Below are 17,690 nucleotides of genomic sequence, written 5' to 3' on the forward strand. Positions count from 1 at the left end.
CGTAGACTGATTTCTAGAAGAGTAAAAACATGTAGGGCTATCAGGGTATTGAATTGAGGAATATCCTGAAGAGCACTCATCAAATAAAATTCTGCCGTTGGAATTACTTTGAGAATTATTCCATGACCGATGTTTGGCATTAAAGTCACCAATGACAAAAAATGTTGGCTTATTGCGAGTCAATTTTCGCAAGTCAGTTTGGAGCAAATTAACTTGCTGTCCAGAACATTGAAAAGGCAAATAGGCAGCTATGAAAGTATATATACCAAGCTATGTTTCAACTGAAACATCTAAAGTTTTTAAAGACTTTAGTTTCAAATGACGAAAACAGTTGATGTTTTATACGCATTTGAATGATGATTGCAACTTCTCCACATGCACCATCAAGTCGATAATGATCGACAAATAAGTTAGGATCTTTTTTTAGTTTGGATCCAGGTTTTAAATAGGTTTCAGTAAACTGATATATGCACGTTATTAGCTGTAAGAAAATTAATCAGCTCGTTCTCTTTACCATTCAAAGAACGAGCATTCCAATTTAAAATATTTAATTTATTATTTATTGGATCCATTAGTAAAACGTAATCCAATAACAATTTGATTAGTAAATTTTACACCAACTTGAACTGCTTCAGTCATAGTGGTGGCTTTGAACATTGCATCAATCATTAGATGCAATGGTTAAGTTAGAAAACTAAAATCAGAAGCAGACATATCACTTGAAGTGGGCACATTATCTGATGATTTTCCGTTAGAATTTTCGATAGACGAAGATGCGGAGTAGAAGTTTTCTGTGGCGGCCGGGTTTTTTTTTCCATTTGATTTGAAACAATTAGAATGGGTACTCCATACTAGGGTAGGAGTTCAAATTATCTGCTACGATATCGGCAAAGGGTTTTCCTTGGGTAGAGACATTCGAAATAAAAAAGAAAAAAAGTTTGTGGATGAGCATGATTATAATCTTCCTGATGGGTATGATTCCTATTAAAGCGATCGTTAACTGAAAAATGAGCATTATTCGATACTCTACCAGGAAATTTCGGAAACGACCGTTATCGTAACGGATATTACTGTTCATCTGCCCGGCACGTGCCTCGACGACTCGCCTACACGAAGGGCAAGCCCAAAAATTAGACTTATGATTGCCCCCGCAATTTGCGCATATGAACTTATCGGTATCTTCCTTCAATGGACAGACGTCCTTAGCGTGAGAAGAATCTCCGCAAATCATGCATTTAGCATCCATGCGATCATTTTTTTGTACCATGATCCTACTTTGACACCGGCGACACTGAGTGGGGTTCTGGTAATTTCCTCCAGGTTTCTGAAAATGTTGCCATGTCACACGGACATCGAACATAAGTCTTGCTTTTTCTAAAGCTTTAATATTATTTAGATTTTTTTTTTGTTAAAGTGAACTAAATAATATTCTAAAGAAAGCCCTTCCCGAACAATGCCAGATTGGGTTCTCGTTTTCATAATGATTACTTGGACTGGGGAAAATCCAAGTAAATCTATAGTCTAGACTTATAGTCACTTTGAACAAACGTTCAGTTTTGTCGTCAAAAATTGTGCTTCTTCTCTTCAAGCTGTTTGAAAAAAAGTTCGTGATCTTTAAGAGTTTCCGGCAAAACGCGACAGTTTCCTTTCTTTGCGATTTGGAAGGAAACCCTGATTCCCTTAATGGAGTTCAAGATCTCCTGCATAAATCCCCCAAATTCGGAACAACTGACCACGATAGGCGGCACTCTTTGCTTCCTCACTTGAATCAAAGAGCCTGGGCTAGAGACTGCTTTGATTTGGTGTTCGGAAAATTTGTCTAGAGCATCGAACTGATTGGTCATTTCAATGCAATTACTAACATTATCCATTTCACCCTTGGAAGAAAGTTCGCATTCCGGAGAAACGTCCTTTCTTCCATTCTTGCCACGTTTAGTGACAGTTTTGAATGCAACTTTTTTTGGAAGGAAGTTGTGAATTCAGAGATTCACCCTTCCTTTTGTTTGTAGTTGCAACCATGCTTAGTGAATAAACGAAAGAAGACGAGACCTCCTAAGAGATTTTTTCCCAAGACGGTGTCCAAGAAGGATTACCACCGCTAGCTTTCGCCAACGGGTCCAACGAAAAATCGAAGGCACGGGTCCAAACAAGGATCGTAAAGGGATCAATAGTAGAAAAAAATAGTACTGAAAAGTACTGTTTTAGTAGCACTGAAAAGTACCGTTTTTAATTTCAGCACTGAAAAGTACTGTTTTATTGTTTTTAAAGAAAAACTTCCAAGAACAGAGAGAATTCGTGTACGCACAGCACGAAGGTACGATGCGCACTGATAATTTATTCCAATTTTTATCTTTTCTGGTGACTTATATTCACTTGAGAGACCTTTCAATACGACCTTGAACAAACGTTCATCATTTGTATATCGTATGGCAGGTACGATGATACTCTCTGCCCAGGGACGTCAACGAAATTTCCATTACGAAAAGATCTAGGACCGACCGGGAATCGAACCCTGATACCTTCAGCATGGCTTTGCTTTGTAGCCGCTGACTCTAACCACCCGGCTAAGGAAGGCCCCTGAGTTTTATCGCCATAAGTAAAAAAAATGATCCTTTTCTCTTCAAGATTTTTAAGAAGAAGTTTGCGAAACAGTTTTCGACAATACGTGACAGTCTCCTTTCTATGCGATTTGGAAGGAAACCTTGATTACCCTACTGGAGTTCAAGATCTCCTGCCTAAATCCCCCAAATTTGGAACAACTGACCAAGCTTCGATTTGGTGTTCAGAAAATTTGTCTAAAGCATCCAGCTGATAGCTAATTTTGATGCAATTATCAACATTATCCATTTAACCCTTTTTTTTTTTTTTTTACTTAATCATTTATTTGTTAGGCTCATGCGCCATTAGGCATTACGGAGCCGAGTTCTTTTGATTTTGAATACAAATTCATGGTGTTTTCTTAATTTTCTATGTTAGTTTTGGGGAACCGAAAAACTCGCGGTTTGGTCGAGGTTAGGGGTAACAATAATTTCAAGGAAGGGATAGGACAATGGGATCGTTCCGTTGACATTCAGCAGCTTTAAGTTGTGACGTGTTTGCTTTGCTGCTGGTCGAACGTTGAGTGGACAATGACAACCTGTAACGATACAAAAAGACGGGTTTCGAGGGGACACAAGGTGGACAAGTGGACCGACAAGAAAGGGGAGTTAAACAATGATGTTAGCTTGTTTCAAAAACTTGTACAAAATCTTCATGTACACAAGGTCAAGTTTACCCAACACATCCCTAATGTCTTCCTTTTCTGGTTTCCCTTGGGCCCTGAGGGTTGCACAAAAATCAGATCTGGCAAAACCGTATTCGGGGCATTCCCAAACTACGTGGTTGATATCTTGGTAACCTGCACCGCAGCTGCAGTGATTGCTATCTGTGAGCCCTATTCGATAGAAGTGAGAGCCTAGAGAGTAGTGATTGGACATAAGACGACACATTACCTTAATAAAGTCTCGGCTTAAGTCCAACCCCTTGAACCACGGCTTCTTCGATACCCGCGGGAGAATGGAATGTAACCACCTGCCCAATTCTCCGGCATCCCACTTTTGTTGCCAGCTGACCAATGCATGTTGACGAGCCATTGAAAAAAATTCATTGAAGGCAATTTGTCGATCATAAATATCGCCTTCCATAGCGCCCACCTTGGCAAGCGAGTCCGCTTTCTCATTGCCCGGAATCGAGCAATGCGAAGGGACCCAGGCCAAGGTGATAGTATATGATTCATTCGATAGAGCACTCAATGTAGATCGTATTTCACCGAGGAAATACGGAGAGTGCTTTACCGGCCTCATTGAACGAATAGCCTCTATGGAGCTAAGGCTATCCGTAAAAATGAAATATTGATCAGAGGGAAGAGAGGCAATTCGCTCTAATGCGTAATGTATAGCCGTTAATTCTGCGACATACACGGAACAAGGGTTCTGAAGTTTATATGCGGCGCTATGAAACTCGTTATATACACCAAATCCAGTGGAATCATTTGTTTTTGACCCGTCTGTGTAAAACCTTTTATCGCAGCTGGCGTGACCGAACTTGCTTGCAAAAATTTTTGGTATTTGCTCCGAACGAAGCAGATCTGGTATTCCACGGATATCTTGCTTCATGGTCAGATCAAAAACTACAGCGGAACTTGAGAAGTCAGGGAAGCAACCGTGATTGGGAAGATTCAAAGAAGGGTTAACCTCCAGAGTCATGTACACGTAGTACAATGTCATAAATCTTGTTTGAGGATTTCGTTCGATTAGCTTCTCAAAATTTTCAATTACCAACGTGTTTAACACTTCACAGCGGATGAGGAACCTTAACGACAATTCCACGAACCGATCTGATAAAGGCAGTATTCCTGCTAATAACTCTAAGCTCATTTAACCCTTGGAAGAAAGCGCGCATTCTTCCATTCTTGTCACGTTTAGTGGCAGTTTTAAACTCCACTTTTTTGGAAAGCAGTTGTGAACTCAGAGATTCACCCTTCCTTTTGTTCGTAGTTGCAACCATGTTTGATGAATAAACGAAAGAAGAAGACTTAGTGACCTTTTGAGATATTTTTTTTCCCAAGACGGTGTCCAAGAAGGATTACAACCGCTGACTTTCGCTAACGGGTCCAACGAAAAATCAAAGGCACGGGTAAAAACAAGAATCGTAAAGGGATTAATAGTAGAAAAAATAGTATTGTTTTATTACTTTAGGTAGTTTTAAAAACTTTCAAAAACAATGAGAATTCGTGTACGCACAGCATGATGCGCAATGACAATTTGACATGCTGTTTCCCCTCATTTTTTCGAACAAAATCATATTATCTGAATGAAGCAGCTAAAAGAACATGGGAAGATATGTTGAAAACCGAACTCAACTCAACTTTAACGTTAATGTAGATGGGACTGACTGGTGAAAACCTGGCTACGCTTTTAATATCATTGTTAGACACTTTAACTAGGTACCAAGATCAAAAGTTTATTAGACCTGTGAACGAAACATATTGAAACACAATTTCCCAAAACATATATGTATATATACACCTAGATATGAAGAATTCAAAAATTACCCAATATCCATGGAACGACTATACCAACCTTTCGTTTTGCGGTACAAGAATGTGTCCTTTTCCTTGTCTTTGTTGTTGATGACGGATCGAAAAACGCCCCCACGGCTATCTTCCAGTTCCAGCAACTTTGCTGTCGACAAGAAGAAAATTCCACGGGTGGTGTGAAGGGTTTCCGAGTTATTGCACCCTGCCGTTATCCGGACTTATAGCTGCTCGCTCGCTTGGCCACTTTCCCCCCCTAGCACCGTATGGAGCAATTAACCAAGCGCAGCGAACGAAAACAAGAGTGAAATCCTCCAGCAATGATGAAAATTCGCCACAGTGACGTAAGAGCAAGCACTATTCAATATGCTCGGTTTTTTCCCCCACTGATTTTTCATTCGCTATTTTCCACGCAATCGGAAGGAGAACAATTTTATCGATTAAGGATCAACATCACTCCTATTCACTTGTATTTCTTCTCACTGCGAACACTATCACTCGCGGGAAACCGATGGACATCATCCAATTCTGGGAAATCACTGCATTGCGTCCGGATTTGTAAATATGTTTCACTTCGCGATTACGACCCGATGCATTTCGTGCGCGTTTGAAAAATCGATTGAAGTCGATTGCTGTTGTTCGGTTGTGGGTTTTATTTCTTGCGGGGGTGGAGAGGGAACTGCGGGAACTGACAACGACAGAGCGCACTGTTTTGACATTTGCTACCGGGAGATCCCTCGTGTTTGGCTGCGTACGTGTGTAATTGCTTTGAGTGAGGCACTCATGAGTGTCAATCATGTTCTCAAAAATCAATATAGAGTCAGAATTAGGGCGGATGTGAACACTAATGCATTCTCAGCAAAATCGGTTTGAAGCTCAGCGGATATAATTTCAATTCTATTTTATGTTTCCGATCGAATTAAGCGCATGATGCATTTTTGTATGATCCATCACAATATTACTTTTGAAATAAACCATTTGATTTGTTTGTTTGTTTGTTTATTCATTAGGCAGCAGAAAGACTTAATATGCTTGTCAAGTGGGAGCCTGATTGCCGGAGCCAAACATGAATATTTATTGCCTAAAGCAACATGTAAGTTGTTGATGGTTAATGAATTCATAGAATTATTATGTTTGATTCCCGTTGACTGGATCTGAAAAAGTAATGTCAGTGTGTTTTTTTCATACCATATATAATCAGAAAACTGTGATTTCTGGGTACACAAATCTGGGATGACAAATCTCAATCAAACAATGTTAAAACTTAATTGAATCTTACAAGCGTGTTTGACAAACTTTAGCAAGTGGTTTTGATTTTCCTCGTGCTATAGTTGGGGGTAATTCGAAAAGGACGTCCTTCATTTAGGGGAGGGGGGTCTACGAAACTGTGACAGTATATGTAGAAGGTATTGGTAAAAGCGTGACATAGGGGGGAGGGGGGTCTAGTAGGTCCAAAAACGATGGATGTCATATTTAAATCGACCCTCATGATTTATCAAACCTTGAAATAAGCCCAAAACACATTTTTAACTTGAAGCACACTGGGTTCTTTATTAAATTAGCTGAACATTTGACCATTGTTCTTAGCATGAGAATTCAAAACTTCTTGACCGGAAGATTTCCAGCCATTTTTTTTTTTTCAAATATGAACAGGACTTGTTTTGAGCCACGCGTAACCACAAATCGACCAATGCTCGAAAACTTTTTCAAATAGTCTCAAGTCAGAAAAGTGAACAAACTTACTTTATCGATCCTGCGTGTTTCGCAGACGAAATTCCACACGTTTTGCTCTTACCCAACTAGATTTTTGAAACGTGTGGCTCGTTCCCGACATAACTGTCATAATGACATGTGTGGCGCTGCATTCTTACGACGTTTATGAACACAGCGCACTATTCAAATTTTAGTCGCGACGCTTGGAGATTGAGAAAACATATATTTAAAAAAAAAAATGTTTGTCCTGTCGGATCCATAATAATAAATCATCCAGCTTTTTAGTGGAATAGGTTTATTTATTTATTTAATTAATAAATGGTAAACGATCAAAACAGCAAAGTTTAAAATTTAGAAAGTAAAATCGATGATCGAATTAATCATTTATTTATTTTGACCTTTTTTATTTAAGTACATATGAATCCAACCTGCAGGTTTTGATCGTTTTGTTGCGGTGAGTGTCGAAATGAGCTCCTTGCAGTCGATCCGTTGTGTAGCTTTGCTTTGGCGTGTTTGTTATGGATCCCACCGATTGCAGAAATGTCAAAACTTTGTTTGGCAAAATAAATCGTCCATTATGTGGCTCGTGCGTAAATTTCGCGTTTTGCTAAAAATCATTCAATTTTGATTGCTAAGAAGTAAAATTATAACGATTTGTGCATTCGGTTCGTGATACGGATATTTCTGATTCGGGCTAGTGACCCATCTTGAGCGTAATGTCCAACCACTACGATATACCTTCTTGGTAAGATGAAACGCCCATCCAAAACCGGTGGCGGAATGCTATTCTTGTGTACGACGAATTTCTAAATATTCTACAGGGCCGGCAAGCCGCCCACGGGCTTACATCTGGATGTGATGAAGGAAGACAAACTGGTCCAGAAACTGATGATTGATGAGAAGAAATGCTATCTCTTCGGTCGGAATCCACAGATGAACGATTTCTGTATTGATCATGCGTCCTGCTCCCGGGTTCACGCCGCATTTGTCTACCACAAACATTTGAACATTGCGTATTTGGTGGATTTGGGCTCAACTCATGGAACGTTTATCGGTTCCGTTCGGCTAGAACCTCACAAACCCACCCAGTTGCAAATTAACTCGACGTTTCATTTCGGGGCCTCCACCAGGCACTATATGCTCCGAGAGCGGCCTAATGTCCGGTCGAACATTATGGAAGACATCCCGATGATGGACACCAGCGATGGAACCTATCTGGGTCTTCCCGAGAGCCAAACCGAGCTTGATGTAGGATAAGTTTTGAGTTTTAAAAAGGGTCAGATCAGTTTTGAACTATGGTTATTTCAGAATTTGACTGAGTACAATACCGCTCACAATCGAAGGATTTCAATGCTTGGTATCTCGGACGAGACGAGTAGCTTTAAGAAGGTAAGTAACAGGTAAGGGTAGACGGGGCAAAATGGACATCTTTTGTTTGAGAGATTCCTGTTGTAGCGAGTCACTTTTTCGATCTGGTCACTATTTGCAAACAAAAAGTAATAAAAGTCACTTTTTTTAATAAAATGATTTTTACTATTTCCGTAAACTGATGACTAAGAAACTTTAGGCTGGCTGGGTCAGCTTCTTGGACTCAATCAGCAAGAAAAGGATAACTGTGGATTAATGCTCTAAGTGGCGAACTCGCCAAGGGCGGAAAGCCCTTCAAATAAAGATGCACTGACAAAGTGTTCTATGAACATTTCCACGGTTATTAATTCCGAGAGATTTGCTTTCTATGCCAGAGTTAGGTACCATGTAACCAGGAAAATTAAGGAAATTTCCTTTTCTATAGTTCTGAGTGTTAGAGTACTGTCTCCTTTTTACAGATAACTCATTTTGTTGAAATTTATATCACCAAAACGCTGTAAGAATAATTACAAATTTTATTAAAATAAGAATTTGAGTACGCTTGAATCGAGTCCATTCTCAAGGTGCTCATCTTTTCCAGTCTACCTCTATTCCTTTCTTGGGAGATTTCTGAATAATCAATATTGTTGCTTTGTAGAATATGAAGAACAAACGGAAAAGGAAAGGCGTCCAGTTTAACGAGGATGAAATCGTTATCAATCCCGAAGACATCGATCCGAGCATAGGACGATTCCGCAACCTCGTGTCGTCCACAGTTGTTCCCGTACAAGCAAAACGTGCGAAGCTCGAGGTTCACACAATGGGTAAGCTTTCCAATAACAATAGTTTCCTCTAGTTTTCGTTGTAACTGTTAATTTTTTTTCTTCAAGGTCTCTCTACGTCACCTTCCTCCAGCAAATCCCTTCATCACCCACACAGTTTGGTACCGAGCTTATACCACGGAATCGACGACCAAACGCACGACGGCCGCGTACCGCCCGGTAATGGTACCGGATACGGCTTCGGTATGGACACTACACCCAGTGGACTCACAACTAAACTGGGTATCATTCTTCCGAATCCAGCACCGGATGTGAATCCGGCCAGTTCCAGTACAGCTTTGATGCCTCCTCCCATCTATAGCAGTATGGCTCCAAAAAGTGGTAAGCATTGCGTAGGATTTGACAGGGTTTGAATCGAAAATTTGACGATTCCAAAAATTACAGTTAAAATTGTCGACAAACCGGACGTTTCGGATGAACCCAAAAAGAAGAAATACGCCAAGGAGCAGTGGCCTGGAAGAAAACCTCTTGGTTTGGGAGGATTCTAAAGAGTTTCATACAAATGTAACCGTATACACTTATCTACTATTAGTGTGACGTTTTTGGTAAGTTGATAAATTTGCCAAATTTCAATAACCAGCATAATAATCGAACGTTAATGTAGAAGCGAACCGAGAGCCCTGTCTTCATTTTATGAGAATCTCCCTGAAGCTTACCATTAGCAGATACTATGCTAACTTTAATGTGATAATGATGATGAAATACAGTGTCGATCTCAATCCACGGAATTAACTAAGTTAACGAACTTCCACGACCTCTACCTATAGTTTCCTGCTGAATATTATATCCACAATTTTTACTTCGTGCCTTTAGAAAGCCACCGGATGAATAAGCGTTATAGCGCAATTTTATTTAGCGAGATCTAAGTTGGTCAAAATCCGTTGGTTATTTACGTAATCCTTAAAACACCATATTCGTAGTCGCAACACATTGTTTCATTTCACAGAAAATCTTATTATCACTACACGTGTCACAAGTTTTCCAAGGTAGGGGGAAGTTCTCTATGGCCGGACAGTTTGAATTTTCCAAAAAAGAATAACGATATTAAGATTTTAGTATTCCAGGATTATACCAAAACACATTTTTGCAGTGTATACAAACTATGACGTTTTCATGTCCAAACGTAAACAAACAGCAACTCTCAACAGTTTTACTCTGATACAATTTACCAAAAAAATGTGAAACGATAAAATTTCATACAAGTGTAGCCTCAAATGTGTCTTATAATTTAAGCTGAATTGTCTCCGTACGTTGACTTCAGTAAGTTTTGCATTAATCACAGTGCAAAATTTATTATAAAATGTACACTTAAAATAATCCAAACGTCATTGCTACGTGAAAAATCACGTAGATACAGTACTGGGCAGAATAAAGTACGCATTGGCCGTTTTTCCATACAAAATGATCATGTTTTAAGTCTTATATCTCGGTTTCTAGTTGTCCGATTGACCTGAAATTTTCACCACAGCTTGAAAGTAACCTCAAATTTGCTAGGCTAGAAATTTTTAGTTTTTCATTAACGAACTTTTAAGTTATCGCAAATCTCAAATTTTGATAAAAATGACAAAATTTTAAAGTAAAAATAATTTTTAAATGAAAATATATAGAGCAATATGTCCTTCTGCAAAAATGTACAATTTGATAAGACACACATGTTTGCAGAACATCATTTTTCGGTAAAACTGATTGTTTTCAAAATATTTTAAAAATCAAATTTTGCAATTTTTTGCAAATTGAGAGATTTTTAATAATTTAAAAGATTGTGTTTCAAATGCAGTGATATTTTAATTGAGTAAAATCTATGTTATATCTAGGCTGTGGTGAACATTTCAGATCAATCGGACCACTAAAAGCTGAGATTCAGATCTCCAAACTTGACCATTTCTCGCTCAACTTTTCTAAAGGACCTATCTAACATTGAGAGGCTCTCTTTGTTTACTTTCTCTTTAATCAATAACTGAGTCACATTAACCTCCTCTGTTGCGTTTTTTGTATGAAACGCTAGTCAAGGAAATTGCCTTTCGATCTATAGTGAAAAACTTCCCAAAAGCTTTAGTATTCCACTGTTATAATCGAAAGAGAGCGAGAGAGGAGAGAATCTCTCATTTGTACATAGGTCCTTTAGAAAAGTTGAGCGAGATTTTGTATGGAAAAACGGCCAATGCGTACTTTATTCTGTCCAGTACTGTAATTCCGCATTCATTTTGCCTCCTATTCACATGACTAAGGTAATAATCACCAGAGCATATATGAACACTAAATGGAGACCCGGTGATTGCTACTGCAGCTACCAATCGCACTTACGTGAAAATCACGTAGTCACCAGAATTCATTTGGTCATCGCGTTCATTCCCTGTTGACCTCAAATGTCAAAAAGGTGGCCAATATTTTTTTCCAAGAAGCTGCTGCTGCTGGACTTCAAAATAATTTTAGGAACAATTTCAAGGTAAATATTTGTTTAAATCCGTAGAATCCCAAATTAATTAATACTTTTTACCTTGTGTCATATCAATTTACAGAACGTTGATCGTTTTGAACGGAACTGACACTGGACAAATTTGCGAGGAAACTGCGTTTCTTGGACCTTTCGGACCAAGGATACCACGATGGTGGCCATTCAGTGCTTTGACAGCTTTAATGGAGTATACAAGTTCAATACTTTAGTTTTTTGTCCTTCTTTCAATTTGAAAATAAAAAGAAAGCTCATGCATAACAGAATTGGTTTCTATGAATTGATGCCGAAAAAAAAACCCCTGGGATCAATTAAAACACTTCGTAAATGCTACGTGAAAATTCATGTAGCTGTTACGTGAAACTTCGGTGGAACTAATGAGGTTCATTAGTTCATGCGTTCATTCGGTGTTACCTATGATCCACGTAAGCGCTACGTGAAAAGTGCGATGGAAAAAAACCACGTATGTTTTCACGTAACAACGACGTGTGGATTATTTTGAGTGATTGAATTTCAAAGAAAAGCAACCTTTTTTGTAAACCATTGCAAGTCCTCTATGGCCGAACACGTCTTGTCCTCTATGACCGGACAGTGAAAATGTTAACCTAATAACTGGGATCTGATTTATAATTCGCTTTTTTATAAATGTAGGGTACAAAAACAAACAGCAACAAAAATAAAGCATAAACAACAAAACTGTCGGTACTTGGAGGCCTTATAAAGTGCTGTAAACATGATGCTTTTAAGGCAAATGAGCGCACGAGAAGCAGCCACAAGATATGATGTACAGTCATCTCTCTATAATTCGATAATGAAGGTACCATCGAGTTAGGGAAATATCGTGTTACAAAATACTAAAACAGTGCAAAAATGTGATTCATCGAGGTAGTCATGAACACCAAATTTTACTATGGTTCGATGGAAAACCAAATTTTACTATGGCTATGGAGATCGAGTAAGGAAGAGTTGATTGTACCTAAGACTCTAAGAGCACACTTTAACCTTCGAGCTGACAAAGAAATTGTGAAGAACTATAAACGCGTTGAATTCTCGAAGACATTTTCATCTGAATACGAGCAATCGCTTATGCAACGTAGAGGGCGACATATCGATCTATGGCGCTGATCAAGGAGTTTATGGAACTGACCAATGATCTCGCTAATATGCTTCATAGGCTGTACATCATGCAAAGATTGAGCCCACAAGGCATGAGCTGACATAAGAAGCACCCCTTGGCCTTTCTGTGGGTTTGGTGTAAACTTTGATGGTGAAAATCATAGTGTCCGAGCATAGAGGACACATTTCAGTGCATACCATTTTTGGTACATTATGTAATCCATCATAAAAATGAATTGTAAAAGTTTATTTTTGTTCTCATGTGAGTTTTTACTTCAAATAATGTGATTTTCTTTATATTTTACAAAAAATAACGGTAAAATCAATGTAAATTTTCAAATATTACCAAAACACAAAAAGTGTCCGGGCATAGAGGACTTCCCCCTAAATAAATTCTGCAACCCCATTCCCTTCAAACACTACCTTAGCACCAAATGTACTAGGCCTTCCTCTAACTCTACCTGCAGCCATGGACATCGTTTTGGTAGAATAAATGATGGTCTAGCTTATCCTCGCTGCCTCTCTGTTAACTTTTTCCCGCCCACGACTTCTTTCAAAGTTTTGAATATGAAAAAAAGGTTTAATTGAAATTTGTTTGGACAAAATTTGTTTGAGATTGGCTAAATTAATCGAAATCGTAAAAAAGTTTTGATTGTAAATATCAATAGGTATTTGATTTTTTATTTGAACTGTTGGATCCACAATTACAATATCAAACTGAATTAGTTTATGATGGATTTGTCGAAAAGTGATAGTTTCCTGCATACAACATTAGCATTGAACAACCAAAGTATTGTGGGGAACCAAAATCTCCTTCATTCTACCATGTTTGAAGAAAAAAGCCGCGAGAAAGAATTCTCAGATGAATTTTTAAAGATAATAAAGAAATAAATAAATACTAATTTGTATTGATCTGTTTCCAAAACAAAATGAATTTATAAATATTGAAACATTTTTTATTTCTAGGTCTTAAAATTCTCAAGGTTCTCAACTATACTTCAAATTCACACTATACAGCTAGAATTCTTCCTACATTAGGTGTTTTGGAACGCCATACAGTCACCCCAAGACAAGAGAGCTCCGGGTCGCGATCGGAATAGGCTAGATCCTCCGCCGGGGGGACTAGACCGAGTTGAGCGGGCGTAGCGTAGAATCGATAATAAGTCGTCGGGGCGCTTGCAAAACGGAAGTCATCCTCCACCCGGAATTGCAGAACCGACTTTGGCACTTGGCCGACCAACCTCGAGTTGGAGTAGGCTGGGTCCACCGCCGGGATCTAGCTAAGTAATTCGCGAAACAGCACCGGTAAATGGTCGTCGGGGCGCCTGTGAATCGGAAGTTTCCCTCCACCGGAGTCGTAAGACCGACATCGTCATCTGCCCAGGCAAGCTTCGAAGTAGACTTAGTCCACTGCCGGGGACTAGTTGAGTAGATCGCGTTGTTGCACCCGCAAATGATCGTCGGGACGCCTTTGAACCGGAAGCTTCCCACCACCGGAATCGCAGGACCGACCTTGGCATCTGCCCGGATAGCATCGGTTCGGGAGATCTTCCGCCGCCGGGGAAATCTTCGCCGCAGTAGGATAGATCCACCGCCGGGGACTACTCTGAGTAGTACGTAGCGTGAGTCGTCGGAGCGCCAGTGAACCGGAAGCCATCCTCCAACCGGAATCGCTGGACCAACTTCGGCACTCCACCGGCCAGTATCGAAGCATGAAGAAGCGCGTAGCCGGAGTAGGCTAGCTCCACCGTCGGGGACTAGGCCGTGTAGCATCGATCGAAACACAAACCAGTTTTGGGTCGTCGGGGCGCCAGTGAACCGGAAGTCATCCTCCAACCGGAATCGCTGGACCGACCTCGGCATCCAACTGGTCAACCAGGAGAGCTCGAACAGCAGCAGCGAAGAACGAGTCGTCGTAGAGCAACGAAGTTCACATGAGCGTCCAGTAGACGTTCAACAGGGCCCTGACGCGAGGCCAACGAAAAGGAAGTATGCATCGTCGCACAGAAAGCTGTTCAAAGCCCCGGCGAGATCTTCAACCGTGAATTTGGCAAAACGAGTAGTTGCAGAGACACCGTAGAAATGTCGTAGTGAGCATAGTTTTTGACGACATTAAGCTCCAACAGCGAACTAGCAGAACAGCTAGAGGCTGAGATTGACGAAGTGCATAAGCACAGCCGTCCCCCGGTGAAGTTGCCTGATATAATTCCGAGATGGATCGAGGCACAGGAGTAGTAGGGAAAGTTTTTTAGTGTTAAGCACGCCTAACGTGAGTCCCACACCGTGTCAATACACAACAGGCCAGGCTTTTGAAGCTTAAAAAAAACACATACACACACACACGGACATGTGCTCAGTTCGTCAAGCTCTATCTATTGGTTGTTGCGTTTTCCTGACCCGGTAGAGCAAAACTACCATAAGCGAAAAGAGAGTCAGACCACAAACACTGAAGGCTATTGCACCACGAAAATCATAAATCAGCAAAATTCATTTCAAATGCGTATATTCAACATTTTGCCTGTCCTGGCCTCCTATTCTCGGTCCTGAGACCTCCTACGCTATCCTGCACTAGGATTCTTAAAAGCTAATATGCATTGCTCTTAAACTCTAGGACTCACTGACTCTGCATGCTCTCACGCCACCGGATAGTCTTCCAGGGAAGCCTTGCGCCGGTCCTGTTGATGCTGCACAGCTGCCGCCTTCCTAGCCAACATATCCACTACCTTTCGATAGGCATACCTCCGATCAAAATTCCTCCGGTACAGCAAACCTCCGTATTACGCGTCTCGCCTGTATGTCGTGGCAACTCCGCTACGGAAATCCTCTGTGCTGCGCGCTTTGCTTGGCGCGACTGCTCTTCGTGTGTGGGGTGGGTGATATTGCGAACGGAATGTTCGATTTACGACGCCGCAACCTGTCTCGTCCTCTAGGCACGTTGAGTGCGCAAAACTGCAAGAAAGAAAAGAGCCCTGCAGGCGACGAAACGTCAGCAAAATTCTCTGCAGATCAGCTAGCGCGAATCTTACCCTTCTAGAGGGGCTCTCTGCTCTGCGACGTGATCCGGTCTAAGTCGCTTCTGTCGGGATGGTTCTGGCGATCGAGTTGGCTTTCGGCTTGGCCGGTGATGATTCTCGACTTTCTCCTGCTCTTCACACGATTGTCTCCACCTAGCGTGTTTAATCCAGAGTCCGTGCGTGGACAGTCATCTAGATAACCGAATGATCAATTAACAGTTAGAGTGGCGAATCCAGCATCAGTTAAAGCTGGGCTCACCTATTTCCAATCGGGAATGATTTTCGGCAATGGCGGCCGACAATCCAGATGGTCTGGTTTTTCGACGAATCCCTCCTTCTTGGAAAGCACACGCGGATTTAGCTGCCAAATCAAAGATGGCGGAAATTAGTTTGGCAAAATTTAGGCCGAAGCCATGATCACTCGGCTCACCTTCTTTTGGCCTGTTGTTCTTCCCTCTGGCCAATCGATTTCTTACGCTGGTTTCCGGGTGTTACACCTGCTCACAGGTCGAGAATAAGATCAGCTAATCCAGTGGGCCGTCTTCGAGGGGTTTTTTAACGAACGCACTTTGTTCAATTCCGAAATGGAAATTTTCACCGCCGACTGAACGGCACACGCGGTTTGGCTTACAGATGGAAGCCAATTAAACTCCACTCCTTTGCGATCGTTCACTTGTTCTGCCGGCGAGCTTTAATGGTGTGCGTGCCGTGTTGAACTTAACTTCTCCAGCATGATGATGCCGACGGATCTTTCGCTCCATTCCTTCTCTCGTGCTCTCATGTGGTGGTGGCGACGCTTCTCACTTGTCCACGGTATGATCTCCTAGTGTGGTAGCTGCCTCTGGTTGGGATGATGGCTGTTCGAGTATGTGTACTGATACCGATTATCTCCCCAGTTTCTCCCAGCGTGATCGTGTTCACTGACTCTGCTGACCGGTCGATGATCGTCATTGAATGATTACAATGTACGTCGGCTGAATGTGGTGGCATGGCAAGGCTTTGCGGGGTTTCTCGAACCGAGCTTGACGGAGCAATGCAATTTGAATGTTGTGTTTTTCATCGTTTGCTTAACAACTAATTAGGCTTTCAAAGCATACCATCTAAGCAAAACAAATTAAACGTAACATGGTATATGTGACTTGGCCCTCCGGGGCTCGGATCAAAAGTCAGTTTTTCAAGCGATCTTTCTTCTTCTTTTTCTTCTTGGCATTGACGTCCTCACTGGGACAGAGCCTGCTTCTCAGCGTAGTGTTCTTATGAGCACTTCCACAGTTATTAACTGAGAGCTTTCTTTGCCAAAGTTGTCATTTACGCATTCGTATATCGTGTGGCAGGTACGATGATACTCTATGTCCAGGGAAGTCAAGGAAATTTCAATTACGAAAAGATCCTGGACCGACCGGGATTCGAACCCAGACTCCTTCAGCATGGGTTTGCTTTGTAGCCGCCGACTCTAACCACTCGGCTAAGGAAGGCCCTTCAAGCGATCTTTATACCCTTCTTATGATTGTAAGAAGGGTAAAAAGGGGAATTTAGAGATTTTTGAAAAAAAAACGATTTTTATCTCTGTAATTTATAGTTGGATTGCAATAGGATTGGGAATGATGTCAGAGCTTTTAATCGATGAGAAAAGAGCTCAAATCGGATTACAAATAGCTGAGAAATTGATTAAAAAGTAAAAAGTTGAATATTTTAGAAAAAAAAAATTTTTTCCAGTACCTTACAAAATTCTTCCATTAATGTCTCTGTAACTAGTAATCCGATTTCAATGAAAATTTGAAGGCTTATGGTTGAAAGTCAGCTAACATTAGCCGATCAAAGAATTAATCGGTTAAAAAATGGCTGAGAAAGTGATCAAAATGCAGACAGCTGAAATTATTAGAATATGCTTTTTCTAGTACTTCACGATACTGTTTGAATCATAACTCTGTAACGAAAATCCGATCGCAATGAAATCGCGTTCTATGGAAATGTTGTAGCTTTCATTTGGAGCTAAAAGAGTTAAAATCGGTTGACAAACACACGGACATGTGCTCAGTTCGTCGACCTTCATCGATTGGTATATGTGACTTGGCTCTCCGGGCCTCGGATCAAAAGTCAGTTTTTCAAGCGATCTTCATACCCTTCTTATG

General features: G+C 40.8%; 2 protein-coding genes and 1 long non-coding RNA gene across 4 annotated transcripts in view; 1 reads left to right on the forward strand and 2 right to left on the reverse strand.

Moving 5' to 3' along the window:
• The window catches only part of LOC5574778 (synaptojanin-1), a 44,174-nt gene extending 38,428 nt beyond the window's left edge, over nt 1-5,746 (reverse strand). The window contains exon 1 of the mRNA XM_021853902.1: nt 5,121-5,746. The gene's annotated coding sequence lies outside the window, so the exon portion shown is untranslated. The remainder of the gene's footprint in view (nt 1-5,120) is intronic.
• A 1,565-nt stretch (nt 5,747-7,311) lies between these two features.
• LOC5578344 (nuclear inhibitor of protein phosphatase 1) lies at nt 7,312-9,587 on the forward strand. The gene is made up of 6 exons (XM_001656864.2): nt 7,312-7,532; nt 7,609-8,035; nt 8,096-8,176; nt 8,793-8,958; nt 9,025-9,297; nt 9,361-9,587. Exons 1-6 carry the CDS (start codon nt 7,504-7,506, stop codon nt 9,462-9,464), a joined length of 1,080 nt encoding a protein of 359 aa, XP_001656914.2. The 5' UTR covers nt 7,312-7,503; the 3' UTR covers nt 9,465-9,587.
• Nucleotides 9,588-15,061: 5,474 nt separating this feature from the next.
• On the reverse strand, nt 15,062-16,507 carry LOC110679364. 2 transcript variants are annotated; one of them, XR_002502429.1, is made up of 4 exons: nt 15,989-16,505; nt 15,818-15,919; nt 15,571-15,750; nt 15,062-15,513 (listed from the first exon to the last, which is right to left on the reverse strand). It is a non-coding gene; the product is annotated as an uncharacterized LOC110679364 (long non-coding RNA). The 2 variants fall into 2 exon arrangements; XR_002502428.1 differs by having other exon boundaries at nt 15,062-15,750; nt 15,989-16,507.
• Between the last annotated feature and the right edge of the window lie 1,183 nt (nt 16,508-17,690).

The sequence above is a fragment of the Aedes aegypti genome, chromosome 3 (genome assembly GCF_002204515.2).
Source record: "Aedes aegypti strain LVP_AGWG chromosome 3, AaegL5.0 Primary Assembly, whole genome shotgun sequence".
NCBI classification, from domain to species: Eukaryota; Metazoa; Arthropoda; class Insecta; order Diptera; family Culicidae; genus Aedes; species Aedes aegypti.